This window comes from Pseudochaenichthys georgianus, chromosome 11 (assembly GCF_902827115.2).
Source record: "Pseudochaenichthys georgianus chromosome 11, fPseGeo1.2, whole genome shotgun sequence".
NCBI lineage: Eukaryota > Metazoa > Chordata > Actinopteri > Perciformes > Channichthyidae > Pseudochaenichthys > Pseudochaenichthys georgianus.
Genome location: NC_047513.1, coordinates 15,953,565 through 15,973,867, shown reverse-complemented (window position 1 = coordinate 15,973,867; position 20,303 = coordinate 15,953,565). Strand labels below are relative to the sequence as shown.

Genomic DNA, 20,303 nt, shown 5'->3' with positions numbered 1-20,303 from the left:
TGAGAGGAGAGGAGAAAAATGCAACAAAAATGGTCAAAATCCATTAATATATGGATGAGTGACACAGGCCATGGGGGGACACCCGAGACCGGGCAATGTCCCCGGTGGAAACCGGGTGAAATAGCCAAAAAAATAATAAAACCAGGGAAAAGTGAAAAAAAGTGTCCGAAAATATGCACTCGTGAGGCGGGCAGAGTCCCCTGTCAACTCCGTTACATTCCTCCATGGTGTCATTTGAGCGAACATTTTTTACGAGAACCAGGCTTGACCAAGGCCGACCCAAAGTGCACGGTGGTCGGACTCATCACCTCCGTGATGAGTCTCCATTGTGATTTGAAAACTTCCATCAAACGAGTCCTTCGGTGGGCGGGAAAAAAAACGCGTCGGAATCGTCACTTCCTGAACTGACAGTGGAGGTGTCCTGAGAGTGGAGGTCTGCACCGGAACTGTCCTGAGAGTGGAGGTCTGCACCGGAACTGTCCTGAGAGTGGAGGTCTGCACCGGAACTGTCCTGAGAGTGGAGGTCTGCAGGCAGGCTCCCATGGAGAGAACAAGGCCCTCTGTGATGTGTGATTCATTTTTACTTTACACAAGAACTGGGTTGCTGCTTCCTTTGATTTGATTCATATCTGCCGTCATTTAGCTTCTCCACAGTTCCTTCTCCGCTTCCCTCCCTCCTCATGTCATTTGTTGTTCTCCTTCCTTTTATCTATAACGGGTTGTTATGTCTGACAGGTTTGGCGCAGGGCCGGGGGAGGCTGGAGTCGACAGTAAAGGAGTGTGCTTGCTCCATGATTTATGCATGACCAGAAAGCTGCTCCGAGCTGATTTATCAGAGGATTTATGGTTAAACACCAGCATTGGTGATGTTGTTGCGTTCATCCCATTTCTTACATACCAGTCTTGATACTTTCATGTTTGATTCCCCCAGCTACAGATGCTCATGCAGTAGCTCTCTTTCAAACACTCATGGTGGGAACAAGTCTTTGCAGCTCAGTGAACCTCCACATGCTCTGCCTCCTCAGCTCAGCCATGTTGACCCGCCAGCACTCACTGAACCGTCCTCACATCCGGCAGGAGGCTCACACATGCAGCGCAGCAGCACAGAGTTAGAGTTGTGCCAGTTCATGGTTGTCTCACAAGATTAAAGTTTCTACTGCTCACCTGGCTCAAAGGCTCTGCAAAATGTCAATTTCGTCCTATCTCCATTTCCCTAGTTCTTGTCACAGGCTTTCTGCGAAATTGCCACAAACCAATAACCCTAACAACATAATTGTAAACTTTGGAAAGCTCCCTTTCAGCCACAGAAGAGATTATGTTTCACCAGACTTAATAGAACGCTTTGGGACAAACTGAATTTGATGTGTCTTTGTGTTGTTTCGTGTCAAGACAATAACATTCCTTCCAGGAAGGATTGAGATGCTGTCGGGGCGAGTTTGTGTTACAGATTCATAGTTTGTCTCCAGTCTCCAAAACATGCAGAAGTTTATAACACAGCCTAGATGTTACAATACTGGTAAATTAACATGGTGACCATTTTATTTTCCTGTTCTTCTCTGCGTCGATTACCCCTCTATGCATATGCAGGTTATTTTTACTCATTCCCGCACTGTTTAATTAATCCTGTGTGTATGAAATGTGGGAATGGATGGTAGAGATGAGAAATCTTCCCATGCCTATGACTTGACAAATGAAAATCGTAGTGTGATTGCAGTGAATTGACACTAAAGCTGGGATGATACGCTATGATCCATGGTTATTTGGTTTTTAGGTGCATTTATGTTGTTTAGCGCCAACCTATTTCCTTATTTCATCGTCATTGCAATTTGCATGTGTTGTATTGTCATCTTAAGCAACAGTAACATCACAATATATATGCTGTACCAAACAGCCATATTTTAAGCATAGTGTATTGTTTGAAATCAAAATAATGATAACAGCAATCCAGTTACACAGATATGTTCTGTATAGGAGTAACCTCGAGTCATTATAAAACAAGGAACATTTTCATTTTTCCAATTGCAGTCCTGAAAAATGTAACGATGGAACATAACAAAAAAATACATATTGCTGTCACCTCCCATCCATCTGACCATCCATGCATGTATCTGTCTCTCCACTGGCTGGGTGGCGGTGGGAGTCAGACCACATTACCGTCTCTCCTCGGCCAGCTTGTCACGGCTGATGGGAACTCATCAAACGCCTCAACTCTCAGTGTAGCAGCACCACTGGGCACTGCAGAGCTGGAGCACTGGGGTTAGGCTATTTCTGGAAGCATCACTGGTCCTGTTGGCTCCAGAGGTGTGTGTGTGTGTGTGTGTGTGTGTGTGTGTGTGTGTGTGTGTGTGTGTGTGTGTGTGTGTGTGGTGTGTGTGTGTGTGTGTGTGTGTGTGTGTGTGTGTGTGTGTGTGTGTGTGTGTGTGTGTGTGTGATGTGTGTGTGTGTGTGTGTGTGTGTGTGTGGTGTGTGTGTGTGTGTGTGTGTGTGTGTGTGTGTGTGTGTGTGTGTGTGTGTGTGTGTGTGTGTGTGTGTGTGTGTGTGTGTGTGTGTGTGTGTGTGTGTGTGTGTGTGTGTGTGTGTGTGTGTGTGTGTGTGTGTGTGTGTGTGTGTGTGTGTGTGTGTGTGTGATTTCGGCAGAGGTGTTCACGATGCTAACGTTTGAGACCTCCTGATTGATTACATGCAGGAATGGCCTGCCAACCAAAATTCTTCCTCCAGCGTATGCACATGTTGAGTGCGCACGGAGAGGAGGAGCTATTGACTGACTTGTCTGTTGTCAATGTGTTTGTGAGAGAGAGAGAGAGAGGGTAAAGGCGGGGTTTGTGCAAATCAATGTGTTGCTTGCAGCTCTACATTACATAAGATCTGACCTATTTTCAATAGTACAAAGAACAGAAATCAATATCTGGCAGTCGGTGTCGATATTGTGGCACGCCAACACACATAAATGAATGTGTGGTAAACACTGATTCAGATTTAATGCAGGTGTAGTTGAATTATACTTGAAGGTATCCTCTCTTGCCCTCATCTTGACCCTGTCGCCCAGATGAGGCTGGGTTGTACTCATGATGTTCACCTGCTGACAGTTTGTCAAAAAGAACTCTTGAAAAGGCTGTGTGTGTGTTTGAGTTTGTGTCACTATTTATTTATGTATTCTGACAAAGGATACCTTATTATATAGTTTGCTCTGGCACCCAATAAGCTTGTTTATGTTTTTGCTTTAATTCACTAAGTTATCTCTTTTTCTTATCTTCTTTGTGTCTCTCACGAGTCATGTCATCATTTTCCTCATTCCGTGTATGAGCAAACATTTCATGTTTGTCTTATATTAAGTAAGGTGGCAGCATTTGACTGTACATCATAAAACCCATTGAACTGTGTTATTGCTGAGCACTGTATGTTTTCTTTTCTTTTGAGTTAAGGTTGCATAACAACACGATTTGCTCAAAACTTGCATTGCACCCTCACAGACCCCTATAAGAAATATAGACCCTGAGGCAGCTGATGTGTGTTATTACTAGTGCACCACTGATGCAGTTATACTTCCTCTGCATCTCTACTTTTCTGCCTGCTTTAGCAAGTGAAAATTACAGTTGTGCAGCTTTGCTAGAATGATATAACTTCAGTATTAATTTGTGTCTCTTTATTGATAAAGCACTACCTAAAATGTATCTATGTTGTGTCCTGGAGAATCAACATGATTATGTCACCCAAGCAGGATAATCAACCCCTCTGTTGTCCATCAGTTTTCCTTTAGTATTTTCAGACTAATCTGTATATTGTATGTTTCTTTCTTAATCCTTTCAAACTCTCTTAGTCTGATGGACACTTTTTGCCCTATCACTTTGGAAATCAAATATCCGGAATCTTCCCAAAGAACCTGCAACAGATTGGTTGGATTTATTGTTTCACCTAGGAATGAAATTGATTAGCTGCTATGACATTTCAACAATACATGATTATATATCCAACACTTTATGACTGTATACAGTGTCATAACATATGCTCATTATGAGGGGCGCATGAAATGAAGCCTTTATTATTTCAAGGGCACTGTAATTATATGTTATCAGCATGCTGAACAATGGGAATCTAATTATAACAACCATTGGAGACAACCTTTTGATCTCCAACTGCCTGAGGAGTTCAACATGGGATCCAAGTAAATAACTAATAGAGTTGTAGGACAAGCTCTGTGCTTTTTATTCGTTTTTAAATTCCATTGCATGAATGTCTATGGCACATATAACCTCACTGCAACAGCTCTGTGTCTCAGAAATAGCTCTGTGTACTGATGCAGGAAGACAGATGTGCTATGGAAGTGTCTGCCAAGGAAGAGTGTTTGTGAAGCCATACAATATTAATGAATACAACATTTCCAGGCTGATAAACAACCCCGATTCATTAGCCCCGAGAGAAGCTTATTACCCGCTAGCGAGAACCAACTTTGTCGTCTTCATTTTTGTGATACATTTAGACTCCAATAGGCGAGTCATACAGATACAAATTCTCAGTAAGAAATGTTCTGTGGAGCACAGCGAAGAGCTTTTTTGGTTTAAAGAGTTTCAGCTGTCAAGGTGACAGAGGTGATACTATTAGAAGTCGTGTCACTTCTTACACTCAAATAAAACGGTATCAATGAATGAGGTGGTGAAAGGTGTATATGAAACTGGTTTAAACTATGTCATTGCTGGGTTTGGTCTTTTCATTGGATAGTTAAGAAAGAAAATAAACACGTGTAATTACTCACTGAATTTATTGTATTTTCAAGTTAATAAGTTGAAATAGCCAATATCATGAAGGGGTAAATCCTCACAATCTACAGTCCAAATTAAAGGTGTGGTTTCTTTAGTTTATTGTTAACTCTGCTTCCCCCCCAGGTGATGTCCCAAGCAGAGGGCCAGCAGAAGAACCTGGTCCAGACCATAGACTCTCTCCCCCCCCGGGGGCCTCTCTCCTGTCTGGACCAGGACCTGCTGTTGCTCAAAGCCACGTCAGCCGCCACACTCAGCTGCCTGGGAGAGTGCCTGAACATCCTCCAAAAGACCCAGAGCCACAGCCAGCCACCGCATCAGTCCCAGTGCGACTACGCCGGCCACGGAGCCCCCTCCGGTGAGTCCGCCCCCGGCCCTGTTCCAGTGCTGCTACTGGAGCCCCCGACCCCTCCATCTCCCCCATCCCTCTTGCTTTTCCAGTGCCTCCCTCCTGAGCCTAGCCCCAGTGGCAAGGGCCTTCCAGGGCAGCTGGACTGCGGCTCTTGCCTGATGGGTACCATGAACTTCAATGTCTGTAGTAAATGCTGTTGAATGCTGCATTCATGTGTTAAATAGTTTCATTTTATTCCTTTTATGTTTTTTGTCATAGTTTACTGTTGTTGGTCTTGTTCTGTGCCTTTTTTCAGTTCATTATTGTGTGTCTTCAATGTTGTCAACTGCATTGAAATACCAATAGTTCCTTAAAACGGTAGTGCCAAGTACAAGCATGAATGTGAAGTGTGTATGTTCTGGTTTTACTGTCAATATTATTCACATAATCCTTGAAGGCCTTCCAGGTTGATTCCCCATATGCATGTCAGAAGAAAAAAGAGTTTGTGTGAATGATGACTTAATAATAATGACGACTAATACTATGCACTTTTAAATCTTCTCAAAGGATTACTTCTTTGCCAAAGGAATCCACACTGGTGCCTAAAATGTCAGACCTCTGCCATGTGTAACCCTCTCTGTGCCAGATCACTATGGATCCAATAAAGTTGTTTCAATTTAAATAATTTCAGCCTAAGGGTGGTTCTATTGGCTTAAATCCAAGGATTAGGAAATAGTTCCCAAAGGTGGAAGGTAGACCCACCGGTAGACCATTTTAGGTATGATTCAAAGTAATACTCCACTCAAAATCTGTTGAGCCCCAAACATTCACTACCTGTAGGCCTGAAAGGTGGCTCGGAGTGTGTTTTTTGCTCCTTTTTTGGAAGACGGCAGATGTAGTCAGTTTGGATCCACAGCAGTTACAATGGCCACCAGTAATTCACAAAAAAAAGTTCACCCGTAAAACTTTCACAAACATCTGCAGCATATTCAATTTCTCTGCTGTGGACAAAACCATCTCATCTCCATTATGTAGCTTTTCTTGACCTTTATTTTCTACTGCTACACACTATTGCCTCCTTGTAATTCGAGAGGTCGATTGTTTTAAGTGTGCCGAAGAAGAAGATAATACTTAGTTTCTGCAGCTTATTCACACTAAACAGGTTGTGTACTAACTGACAGATGTTAGCTGTAAACTAGCCAGGAATACATTTACTGTGTGTGTGGTGCACTCACCAGGAACTATAGTTCTTTACGTAATTCCTGGATTAAGCGTGTATGCATGTTTGTCTCAATTCATGCTGCCGTATGATAATTTACCCCCTTTTGGTCTGAAGATGCCTTTGGAGATGATTTTGAGGTGCTTTGACATCCCAAATCAACTCAGTGTAGCACTACTGCTACTTCTCCATAAAAATCGTCATATCAGGCGGTTCAGGCATCCAATTTGAATGCTTCCTGGATGCCTCTCTGTAAAGGTGTTCCAATTACTTCCAACTTGGAGTAGAACCTGTAGATCAGTAGATGCTGAAAGGTTGAAGTCCCTTCTGGCTTAGGCAACCCTTTGAACTTCCCCTGGATATTCTGGAGGACAAGACTAGGGAAATGGATGTTTGCTAGCTTCCTTAACCTTAATCTCACGGGTCCTGACTAGAATCCATTGTAACTTCTGTAAATCCAAACATATGACAGCTGCTGTGTTTTAAGCCCTACAGGTGCATTTGTTTTTAGTGGAGTATCTAGGCCAAGAAAGTCTGATCAAACTCCATCTACTGTATGACTTTGGGAGTATCTTTTCGGGTCTTGGTTGGTTGGGTGCCGGATCCCTCGCCAATCTGCCCGTCCTCACAATTTGTTGGTCTTCTCTTTGCGCCAACAGTCACGCTGCCCTGTACCTGTTCATCTGACAGGGGGTGGTGTGGAATGGGACCACCGGGCCGCAAGTACAAACCTCTTTCCTTACGCTGCCTGGCTGATAACTCCTGTGGGGGTCCAGCTGCTCCTCGCTTCCGGCATGTCCCCCCCACACCTCAGTGAGGAGATGTTTTGTTCGAATACTCAGTTATGTCAAGTGATGGGTATTGAGGCTCACCGGCATGAGCAGCATCCAGATTTGATGCAGCTGATAAAGGAGTGACTGTCTGGTCGGTTGGGTGGTTGAATGGATCTGTTCCGCCCACACAGGAAAGCTTTGCCACTGCATGGGCAACTGACTCTTTGGTAGAGAGCCGAGCATGAGGTTGGACAGAGTTTGGCTGGCACGCTTGTCCCTCCAGGCTCTTTTTATTACACAACAGGAGCAGATTTTCTGAGTCAGCTCTAGTTATCACAAAGACAGTCAAGGAACTTGAAAGATCTTTGCAAACTCCCACCAAAAAGCTGCCAGTCACAAACCAGACGGCGTATTATCAGCTGATCACAGAGGATCTTTGCTGCTCGCTCTAGCTTCCCTCTCTCACTGCAATATGTTTGCTTGAAGCCCAACCCTTTGTCTCTTTTACCCCACACGCAGTACATTTCCCTTTTTAAGGACATTTACCTTGCAAACCCCTTGGAGCATAACAAAATAAGAAAGAGCAGATACTTTTAAAACTAAAAGTAGAGCGCACAAGAGGAACATGTAGGGTGAGAATCCGATGGGAAAGCGTCACAATATCTGAGTCAATCTCAAAGCCCAGAAATGGAAAGTAAAGCCATTGGAAACTGCATGATTGTTTGTCTTTCCACTGTTTGATTTGCCACGGCCTTTTGATTCACCTGCATGCCCCTATCCAATGGCCCAGATACCCCCTGCTCACTAGCACCAGTACCAGTAGATGTATTTGTAAACTAGCTACTTGCACACACACATTTATTTTAAGAATGTTTTCCCTAAAACATTTTCATAAAATAAACTCTGACCCCCAAATGTCTTGAGAATAACCTTATGTTTTTAGAGTATCCATTTCTCTATGTCTACAACTCTCACATTTCACTTGCCTTCAGGCAGAGCACCACCTGCTCATGTGTCCATTGGACAGGGAGGCCAGCTGGAGGAGGTTCACTTGTAATACTTTTGGTTCCAGTCAGATAAACTGTCAGTTGACCGAGGCGGAGACCCGTCCTCTGGGCTATTTCTGCTCATTTTGTGGAAACAGGCTCGCCTCAGGCTCTCCAGCATGTCAACCTGTGTCAGCGCAGCTTGCTTCTCACTAATGGGTATCAAAGAACGGCCTCTTGGTGCATTACACTTTTAACCCAATAGAGCACCGGGGCTAGAGAGAAGGGCCAGTGCTCCATTACAAGTGCTTTGAAATGCGATCTAATACTGTGATGAAAGAAGCCTTTACATGAAGAAACTTGTAGCTTGGTTATAGTTTTTTAGAGATTCTGATGAGTCTGTTCATACAGGAGATGTAAAATAGGTTTAGTGCAATAGCTGTAATAGAGATGTTTTTGAGGCTGTTGAACAGATATCCATTAAGGAGCCTTTCTAAGACAGTATCTTAAATCCTGCTCTCTGTCTTCCTGTGTGTCATTAACTTTTATCACTACCACACATATTATTTTTTATTTGATTGAAGCTACATTTGCAGTTGCTAGATGTGCGACAGAGTATTTCTGCTTGATATTCAATATGGACGTTTTCTTCCTCATATCATCTGCAAATCACAATTTGGCAATTACTCTATTTGCACAATCTCATGGGAAACAATCAATTTCAGTTCTGGAACATTCATTTGCATAGCAATATTTTGTAAAAACAAGAATACAATATGTTCAAGACCAAATGAATTGAAATAACTATGGGGATCCACATTCCCTCGCGTGCCGTAACCAGGTAAAAATGAGAATTTCTCCAAGACTCGCTTGCAGAACTATTGACAATCCTATCAGCTTTAGATAGACTTTGAGTTTGGTGTAGCAAAGGATGACATTTAATATGTTAAACATCACAGTAGCATGTTAGCATTATCATTCCAAGAAGGTTAGCATGCTGCAATACCACATAGCTACAAACACTGACTGAAATACATTTAAAGGGGTTTCGCTTATCAGTGGCCTCAAAAGGTTGAATTATCCCCTCTGACAGTTCATCCTCTGTATGTGACGACGGGTACTCTCAGATTAGGTATTTATCTTTAAATGGCTGTACATGAACTGGCATGGAGTGGTTTCAAAGCTCAGTTACAGCATGATATGGACTGTAGAAGATGTAGATTTCTAATATTTATGCGGAAAATGTTATTGTTTGTGGATCGGAGTCAAAATGAATCATCATTTCTGTATGACTTTAGTTCAGGCAATATAACAGGCCAGGAAACAACAATGAACAAATATTACATTTTAACAGAGACACGCAGTATCTTGAGGTGTAGCATCTGTCAATAACACAGTATACTTGATGGGAACCTCTCAGTCTGTTAGTGTGATTCAGTGGTCTCCCTAGTACCTTTCATTAATATACATTTCACCTGACCCAGAATCAAACATGCATTCACACAAACCACCAGTACAGATCAGATCCTTCCAGATGCTTCTCCTTCTCACTGTTGTAAACTCTGTTGTTAACTGACCTTGTGGTTTTTTCAGATGTTGCTCCTGTGTGGACTGTACCAAAGTCACCCTCAGGGGAGCAGTTGAAGAACGGCGATCTGATGCCTCTACGATCAGCCGAGCCCTCTCCGACCTTCAGGAAAAGGAGCCTGTCCCATGGTGCTGAGGTGAGGAACGATACGTCATGTTGACAAATATTACCTAAATCCTCCATCTTGTTTTTCCTATTTGTCTTGGTTTGTTGGATACCTGAGTTGATAGTGTCTCAGATGTGGGACCAGACCACTGTAGGACTGAGCCATTAATCTAGGAGATAGTGTACAGTATATAAGAAGTGGACATAGTCACCAAGACATCACATTTTGGTTTGTTGATTACTGTTAGTTTTGACATTTCAGCCGACGCCATCATGGTTTTTTAAACACATTTAAACAAAAGGTGAAGCTGTGAAGGAGAATATACTGTATAGCATATTATTGTTTAGTACACCCTGTTCTCCAGGGCGCTGACATGCAGAAGGGTTGCAGAAAAAAACCTGAGCAACAAGAGAAATCAGTGATCATTTTATTCTGCTCCTAGATGCAAACACATATACAAAAGACTTTACTTCAGCTTTACTTTAGCCATGAAGTTATAAAAGCTTTAAGCACAAGGCGTGAGTATGATGTAAGCGCTCAAATCTAACAAAGACATTTGTAAAGCTGTGCTTCCTTAAATGCTTAAACATTTGATGAAAACAGAACAAAAGAAGCTGAGTTAAAAAGTACTATGATGGATATATCTGATCTTTTCAAGGCTATGTGAGTTTATTCTCTTGCTGTAGTGAAGTTAATTAAATGTAAAATGCTACTTGCAAAATGGGAGACGGTAGAAAAAACCTGAATTAAATAAACTTCACATTCACTGGAGTTGATTCAGAAACGAATCAGTGCTAGCAGTCGTGTTGAGGCAGTGATTTTCTGGTTTTCTGCCCCACTTTCTTTTCATTTTCTCATGTTCGACCTTGTTGCCCAGCAAGGGAAGCACTCATTGCTTCTGAGAGTTTGAACAGAGCTGCTGTCAAAAAAGTGGGTCAGAAAGTAAAGAACTGGAACTGAGCCGATCCCGCTGTATCAGTGACACTGAAGGAAATTTGTGCCAGTTGGGTAAAAGTGTGAGGCTTAGAGGGCTTTGCTCTCTTATTGGAAGGCAGACTTCTCAATAATTTTGTGAAAATGCTAATTGTTAACATCAAAGGACAGTATGCACCATTATTTATGACTTACTATTTTGCCCTTATGGATTTCCTCATTAAGTACCGGTAAGTAACTGTATATGTACAACAGCACCTTTTTAAAGAGCAGAACGTCACAAAGGGCTTCAAACAGTAATAAGGGCAACCAGCATAAAAATGTAACATTAATACAGACTTAAAAGGAGATTAAAACACCATACATTGAAAGCTGGTAATACCATAACAAATGGTTAGACCATAGCTATGGTAAAAGTAACAAGTGATATTCACTCAAATATAATACCATCATAAAAGCTATTGTTTTAAACGTTTGACATATAATGGATCACCTGACATAGGTTAACACATCTTATAAAGGGCTGACACACATTTAAATCTAACCTCAAAACAAGGTGCGGGGGGGTGCATTTCACCCCTCATGTGAGCAGTGAAGCAGCGCCTTGACTCACCGCCACGAGGGACTCCACTGTGCTGGCAGCAGTCTAATCTTGAGGCGTAGAGTTGTCATTTGTCATGTTAATGATCATTTTCTATTGACATTTGAGTGTAACATGAGCATTACAGCGTTGCAGTGTCAACCCATTTCTAGCTAATTGTTCAACATACTTCATGGAGCACAATTAAGAGCAGAGAGGGAGGGCAGCTCATAATGTTTTAGAGACATTTCAGACCATCAGTGGGATGGCAGTTATGATCCAGAGGGCCTGAGCCAACCGTCTGCAATGACCTGCCACTGTCAGTACACTCCTGCCCATCTAAGTGTGCCATTAGGATGCTGTGATCCAGTAATGAGTAATGTCTGTCATAAATTACGATAAAGGCATTGAGCAAACTATACAAATTATCATCTGGGAGTGGATTTACATAATTGTATCATACTATGGAGACCCATAAAGGACCGGCAGAAAGATTAGGAGGAAAACATTTACCTCAAGAAATATTAGACTTGTGCCACACCAGTAGCTACAACAATAAGAGGTACGAATGAAGCTGTTATACCCACAAATGTCACCAAATAACATTTAAGTTGCACTTTTTGTGTTAACGGTGAAAAAACATTGTAATGTAAGCTCTCCGAAAGACCTGACTCCTTCGGTTTGGTGTTTTGGTCTTCCGGCTCTTTTTGTTATTTTTTTATAGCACAACTTTATGGCTTTGATTCACTCTCAGATTTGACTCCAGCCCATCTCTGCTCTGTAGTATTTTGCACTTTCCTCCCGCCTGCAGCTCAAACCAGATTTCATTCGAGCCTTCAAAGATGTTCTGGCTGGCTCTTGAAGCAGAAGAGGTGCGGTGCAGATTTCTAAGGCGCCTTAGTCCATCTTGATCCGTCAATTCATCTTTTAATGAGATTCAGCTTCGTCACTGCATGTCCAGTCAGAGTGACGTGGGATTTTTCCACATACTAAAGGTTGCATTTCGATTTTGAAGGACAGAAATAGGGCGTGTTCTTTGGATGACATTTACGCATGTGTATTGTTCGGCAGGGAAAAGTTAGATCTGGTGAGATTTCTATTGCCATCTTGTGGAAGGGTACAAGTGCACAGGGGGTTTCTGATCAAGACGTTTTTAAAACTGATACTTGATGTTTTTAGTATGCAACAACAAATTGGTTTAATGGTCTTATTTATCTCTGATTTCAGTATTTCTTGGTCGGATGTCACCCCACCCTAAGTCATGAACAAAATAATTTCCTTTTCCAATGTTGCTAAAGGCCGGTTCCTGATCTAATCTTCAATTTCTAATCTTGGTAGTTTTCCAGTTTCCATTCTCCCTGTAATCTCAGAGTAGTCTTGGGTGCAAGGCAGAAACTACATTACCCCAGAATAATAAAGGTTGGCTATTTGAATTATGTAGCACTACAGTAATGTTTGATATTCAGACCTAGTATGAAGCCAGCAAGGGTGAGCACGGGGTCTGCGCGTGACTCTGGGGAAGTTGCTAGCGTTTGCATACATCCGGATGGTCGATGCATTTGCACCAGTGCACTCCCTTGACACACCTAAGACCTGTCCACTGCATTACTATGGATATAAACTGCTGCTGGAGAACAGGAAGTCCATGGCATCATGGCTTCATTTACAAAGAAAGGCAGTATGGGAAGGGAAATCTTCTTTTCTGATATCATGGTTTTTCTGTTAAAGATGGATTTTGAAAAAGAAAACATGTTCCCTTTTCTTCTGAGAAAGATTTAATGTGGAAATCCTCTAGAAAGCCATACGAATATTTCCTTATAAGTCTTATTTGCTTCTTCTTTTTTTTTGGCATTTTATTGTGTATTCTTAATTCCAGCAGAGGGCAGCAACGTCCTCTAACGTCCATCTTTTATTCTGAACGATTCATATTAGGCTGTTTCACTGCCAGAGGGGAGATTTATTAGAACACAAATAATTGTAAGACTTTAATACAAATGACATCACTGTATAACAATCTCTATATTTCTAGGTTTATTTTAATGGTTCATTCCCCTTATTTAATCTGAAATAATAGGATTTGTTTTGCTTCTAAACGTGCTCACTACAGTCAGCTCCTTTTGGTTTTATTAACGGGTTTAAAGATCCTGTAGTGAAAACATCAAAGAGTAGAGTGTTCACATTTGAGCTCCGTGTGGAAAATATCAACCCATGACTCACTCTGTAATCCACTCTCTTTACTTAACTCTAGATTTAGATTAGGGATTAGGAAATGACATATGCCTGTCGGAAAATACTTTCTTTTGTCTCGCAGAAGGAATTACAGTCTTCTAATTAAAACTTCCCTCATACTGTTTTCCAAACACATACAAGAACATGTCGCCATGTTCATATAAGGGCTGTAGTTTATATGGATGAATCTGACAGTTATTGATTGAATTAATCGATTATTGGTTTGGTCCACAGAACTTTAGGATAGCCCAAAGTAAACCCAAATATTCCTTTTGTGAAAGAAAATGGAACAGTCCTATTGTTTTGTGCTCTGTGTTTTTAAAATCTAGACGTGGTGTGACGAGTTATCATTTTTAAATGACTTCAGCTTCAGGATGACTCACCACCAAGTGTCATGGTGTACCGTTTGTTTTATCGTTGTGTAAGCATGTCTCTGTAACCACTGTGTCTGCATATATCCCCTCATTAGATACTGTGCTGATGAAACTACTCGTTATAATTGACACACGAGGGGCTCAAACAGCCTCATGTTTTTGAAGTAGCGCGAGAGATTTGGGGGGTCCGATTCTGAAGCCCCCCCCCGTGCCACACCAGTATGACACCCTTGTGATTTGTTTGAATCTGAAGAGTATCATGTATTGAATGAAAGTGAATGTGCCTAATGTGAGCTTCAAAGCTACTTGAGCTATATGTGGCGCAGTGGCATTATACTCTAAATAGACGTTTTAATTCAAGTATAAACAACCTGTTACTTTGAGATAAATGCCAAACTGGAAGACCTTATAGACTTTCAATATCTCTCTGGAGGGTGACATTTAAAAAAAAAAACACCAGAAGATAAGAAGATAAAGAACATTCTATTGTTACTTCGAACCCGTCAATGTATTCATACATCGTGTTCTTCCAGGTACGGATTCACATTTCAATCCAGAAAGTACTGTATAGAGCCCATGGACAGCTTGTCGTTTAGAAGTTGTTTAGTGATTATTTGACAGTGTCTAAACATCAGCAGGAGGTGTTTGTGAGTGATTTGGGATTGATGTTACTGTTAAACTTGAGACACAGCTCACTGAGGGTTAACTGACGTGTTGTGATTAACACCTATTTGATAATTACAGAGCCGGTTATTTATTATCACAAATGCCAAAGATTTACTGCTTCGCAAAAAGTCTTTATAATTAGTTTTTTACAATACTGTTGAGGTGTGAAATGATTGGTTTTCTAATTATTTTAACTATTCTGCGAGCGTTTGTGACGGGGTAAACTGGCTCTGTAAGACTTCAGGGTTTGGTGTCAAGTTTAACATCTAAGCAGGCGGGAAAACAGCATGAAACACACCAATTAAAATCTCCTTTTCTTGTATTTTGCACAACAAAGCTGTTCTCTCGGCACTGGTGTTGACTGGCGATTAATGTTAACAATATGCCTCCTCGAAGGAGTATAAAGAGGAGAAATCCACTTTACTCTGAAATACAAGCTTCAAAGGTAAAACTAGAAAGATTAACACTCAGACAGAGGGGGTTTCTTATAGCAAAAGGGTCAGGATGTTGAGTCTCATACAACAACACTACAAAAAAAAGAGGGCAGATGGAAAAGATGATGATAGAGGATGAAGAGGATGGCCGTTGAAGCTAAAGTTAAGGCTTGTTTAAACCGAGGAAGTAAAGGAGTCTTTGAAGTGAGAGCATAAGCAGACATGTCCTATCTAAGCCTTCTGTAGACGCCCACACTCTCCCCTGATGAGAGAGAGAGAGGTGGACAAAAAAGAAAAAGTACTCCGAATGAGAGAAAATAACAGGAAGGGCGGGGGGGGACAGTTTAGGAGGAAGATGACGATGAAACAGAATAGCGGATGGCATGAATGAGGAGATAAGGGAAGGCAGGGTGAATGGAAGACACAAAAGCCGAGCGAGGGTGAAGGAAGTGAGGAAGAATGAATACAAAGGAGTCTGTTAAAAAGGAAGACTGTCGAGCTGGAACAGATGTAGAGAAGAAGATAGTAACAGAAAGATGAAGAAGTGTGAAATAGAAAGGAGAGGACATGCAGTAAAAATGTGTTGAAGAGTTTGCAGAAAAAGACTGTAGGTTCCCACTGCCACAGTAGTGGTAATTAAGCATGCTGATATAACTACTCCATGCTGATACAACTACTCCCACCACTTGTCCTAGATACAATCAGGAAAGGTGGAAGGAGGGGTAAAGGCAGGGGAGCCACGTGAGAGAGGGAGGAGACCAGAGGATGTGAAAGAGATGCAGGGAAACAAGGCAGAGGGATGATGGGAGGACGCAGAGGGGAAACGTCACTGGGACTTTCCCTGAGCTTTTTCTCCCCCCTCCCCCTTGTTCTTCAGAGTGGGTGGTGGGCAGAGACTCTCTCTTTAAGTCATGAACAGGAACTCACCACCTCAACTCAGCCACATTGTACGTCTCTTTAACAAGACCCAGGACTCCTCCTCGGAAAGCTGCTCACTCAGTCAGCAAAGTCAGCTGAGGGAGAAGAGTGTTTGTCTGCAGTGGCCATCAGAGCCTCAAACTCGTCAAAAGAGGCCGTTTTTGACAGGTTTTCCATGGAGAGTACCTCTTTAATTGGACTGCACACTGAACCTTGTGTGTTCGTTTCCTGTTTGTGGGGACACAAGCTATAACTTCTATCCCTTGGCTGGATTGTTTTTGTTTTCCTGAGGCTTACCTTCTGCCCTTTTGGAGATGAGATCCAGTTCAATGCAGGTCAAGCCTGTAGCTACACAGCAATGCAGCGTGAGTGTTTACAGCAGCTCTGTGTGTTTGTGCATGGTGTGCTGTTGGTCTTGCTTCTGTTTTGGATATTGGATCATTAGTGTAGTGGCAGCATAACGGCTTGCAGTAAAGATGATCCGATTAGGGAAGGAAGCACCCTTTTCCTCCAACGATGAAAAGCTTTTGTTTACTTCATAAAATATAGAACAAACTGGCCTTCAGGGGAAGTTCTGGTGGTTAAAGTTAACAGCATGTTCAAAAGTAATAAAAAGGGTTATTGTTTAGAGACAAGTGTAAAATTGCAATAGCAGCAACCACGTGCCCCATGCATTTACAAACACACAACCCCAATACATGGATGTTGGTTGTGAGCAGTCCAACTGTCAAGGTATTTGTCCACTACTCCTGTAAATATCCTACAACTAATATTTAAAAAGTTTAAAGTGACTTATTAAGGTATAATAATGCTAATAATGTAGTTGCAACATATTAACCAAATACATAATGTGCCCCATTACAAATGTCCACATTCCCAATGTCTAAGGATTCTGTACCTCTGTTCCTGTAACGTACCTCGAGCCACTTACAACTATCATCCTTCTGCAAGTCGCCGATTGTGGAGCACAATTCTTCAATTCTGGTGGTTTTGGGGGGGGGGGGGGGGGCAAGGCCAGATCAGATTACTATGTCAGACATTATAGTCTATTAATACTTATATCACAAGATCATATTCATTCATACTATCTTACTATTGTATACTACTACTGTATACTACTAGTCTTTCAAAGTGTATTATTGTGCTATGACTGCAGTCAGAACAGAGAGTAGTAACAGTTAAAAGATGTAATAATTAATTCAGTCACGTTTTAATATCCAACATTAGTATCAAAAGTAATTCTGAAACCTTTTTGTGTCTCTAGGCAGGAACAAGCTGTGACTGGACGTATAATATTTTGGGGCTGTCCATCCATCCCATTATCGTGATGTGAAATCTCAGGAATGCCTTGTTGAAATTACTTTCAGATTTGGCACAAACACCCACTGGGTTACTATGGTGGTCTCCTCCTCGTATGAATCCAAACACTCCTCGTACTTATTTATTACACGGAGTATATTATTACCCACTTCAGGACATGTTAAACTGCATTAAAACGTCTTAATGACAACCACTAAGTCCAGCGATAAATCCACTCGAGGGTTTCCGCTGCTCTGCCCTCTTCAACAGCAATTTCCTTTTGCTGTCAAGAGCCTCTTTAATTAGTTAGAACCACTGCAATCACAACACACCTCCCCCTACCTACTTCCCCTCTTCTCCCTCCTTACACTTCTATATATATCACTGCTCTGAGAACCAAGCAGCTCCTGGGAGTCCTGTTCTTGTGTGTTCAAGCAAGCTCCCTCTTTGTGTGTGTGTGTGTGTGTGTGTGTGTGTGTGTGTGTGTGTGTGTGTGTGTGTGTGTGTGTGTGTGTGTGTGTGTGTGTGTGTGTGTTGTGTGTGTGTGTGTGTGTGTGTGTGTGTGTGTGTGTGTGTGTGTGTGTGTGTGTGTGTGTGTGTGTGTGTGTGTGTGTGTGTGTGTGTGTGTGTGTGTGTGTGTGTGTGTGTGTGTGTGTGTGTGTGTGTGTGTGTGTGTGTGTGTGTGTGTGTGTGTGTGTGTGTGTGTGTGTGTGTGTGTGTGTGTGTGCGAAATAAAATATTCAGGTATCAGGCACGCACTCTGGTCCTGGAAATCTATTTTTCTTCATGCGTTGATGCTGCTGGGAGCTTCAGTTTGGATTCAGATCCCTCATTCAGTTACAGCAGCAGCTCCACTGCTGACTAACATTTGACATCCTGAAGGTGCAAACATATGCATTACAGCTTATTGCCACATATAGAAACAGAAGATGTAGAGCAGTTGGGGGATTGTACAAAAGAGTTGTTGTTGTTGCCCGCCCACAGGCTTTAGAGCACGTCCTGCATTATACATCACCCTCTTTTGTGTCTTCCTTCCTGCCCAGAGATATCAAAGGCATCAGTGCTTCTTTATCCTCCACTGGATCCGTTTCCGGTTGAATGCTGTAACACAAACGGAATAAATAACTTCTCTGCTCTTTGACCAACACCAAGTGTCACACACCCATGAGGCATTGAGTTGTTTTTGGGCTGGAAGCTAATATTGATGTGAAACACTGAAACTGATCTCCAATTTTGTTTCAATTTCCGATTCGATATTGGATCGATAAGTTATATTTGAGTTACAACACCAACTTAGCATAGAAGTAAGATAAACCACTCTTACCAGTCCTGTTGCATAATACAAAATATTAATGTTCACATGAATAATTGACATTGAGGTAGTTACATTAATGTGCAAAAAGGCTGACCACACAAGACTTACAGGGTTAAAGATGAATGCTTCCACGGGAAAAGGAATACAGAATATCAACTGTTTTAATTCGTTGATTTTTTTTGGAACATCCATTTTTTAAGCCCTACTCAAATTGAAAGGCTGAATGGAGTATGCATGGGCTGCAGTAAAGATGAAATGAGGTTGTGTGCTTTGGTATTTAAAGGTTGCTTCTGTAAGATGTCCAATGCTGGCCTCTTAATGAGTGAAGTGACCTTCTCATTGGTATTGACAGCTGGATGTCGGTGTTAGAAAAGGCCGGAATTATTCTGCTCTTAGCCATTTAAAGTGACAATGAGATTTAATATAGAATATTCATCAGACTTCTATCAATGGTTCCCAACATTTTATCTCCTTGTCACAAATAATATATGTCTTGCTTTGTGGGTATAGAAGAGGGACAATGACTTCTTACATTGTTCCATTTTAATCTTTTCTTAAGAGTTCTGCAACCGGAAAAAATAAAATTTCAGAAAAATCTTATTAAATGCTTTTTTCCCCCCAACAAAACGATATACTGTACATCTTAGCTGTTTTAACTTTAAGAAATATGAAGCCCGAACTAGCTTAATTCATTGTTGGTTTTGTTCTTTTAATGGGATTTTTATTTTATTTTCAACAATACAATTATACAATAATGCCAATGTCTTCCTTTAATCATCTCATGATGTATCATGTCTGAATGCTTGTCTGTAAGCAATGTAGCGCAATGAAAAAGTAGCTCGAAATGAACAATTCAAATATTAAGTTCGTATTGTGATAATAGCAAATTCTAAAAGTAAAAAATAAACTCTTCCAGACACTCAATTCAATCTAGTTTTGAAAAGTGAAATCATTAACGTTCCTCTTTGTCCATGTTTCCATAGCACCACCAAGGGCTGGAAGACATCAGCCCCTCTGAAGAGGTGACAGATACGGAGGATAATGAAGAGGAGGACCTGGGAGTCCTGGACGACCAGCGGAGCATCATCCTCCACCTGCTCTCCCAGCTCAAACTGGGCATGGACCTTACACGGGTAAGGAAACTCCAACAATAAACTGTGCAGGCTCATGAAAATAAGGTTTTCTGGTCATAAAGGAGATTTTGTTGAGCCATTCCCCTAAGAAATGGTTTCCTTTAAAATCTCTGGGGTTTCATAGGTGGTGTTGCCTACCTTCATTTTGGAAAAGCGATCACTCCTGGAGATGTACGCCAACTTCATGGCCCACCCTGACATGTTCCTGTCAATCACAGCGGGGGCCACAGCCGAGGACCGGATAGTCCGGTTTGTGGAGTATTACCTGACCGCCTTCCACGAGGGCCGGAAAGGTGCCGTGGCCAAGAAGCCCTACAACCCCGTGCTGGGGGAGACCTTCCACTGCTCCTGGGAAGTGCCTCGGGACAAAGTCAAACCTTTGGTCAGATCCAACCAGGGGTCCTCCTGGGAGCCAAGCAGGGGCCCCAACAACACGCAGCAGGGCGCTGACTCACCAGCAGACTGCTACACTGTCCGGTTTGTGGCCGAGCAGGTGTCCCATCATCCACCTGTGTCTGGGTTCTACTGCGAGTGCCGGGAGAAGAGCATGTGCGTCAACGCCCACGTGTGGACCAAGAGCAAGTTCATGGGAATGTCTATAGGAGTGTCCATGGTGGGAGAAGGTGAGATACATCACAACATGACCTCTCTGTAAAAACGTTTTT

General features: G+C 42.0%; 1 protein-coding gene across 2 annotated transcripts in view; it reads left to right on the top strand.

Moving 5' to 3' along the window:
• LOC117455185 (oxysterol-binding protein-related protein 10) overlaps nt 1-20,303 on the top strand; it is a 68,386-nt gene that overhangs the window by 37,723 nt on the left and 10,360 nt on the right. For both annotated transcript variants that reach the window (XM_034094583.2, XM_034094582.2), the window contains 4 exons: nt 4,881-5,112; nt 9,657-9,787; nt 19,489-19,638; nt 19,763-20,261. In XM_034094583.2, coding sequence (XP_033950474.1) covers nt 4,881-5,112; nt 9,657-9,787; nt 19,489-19,638; nt 19,763-20,261 — 1,012 coding nt within the window. The remainder of the gene's footprint in view (nt 1-4,880; nt 5,113-9,656; nt 9,788-19,488; nt 19,639-19,762; nt 20,262-20,303) is intronic.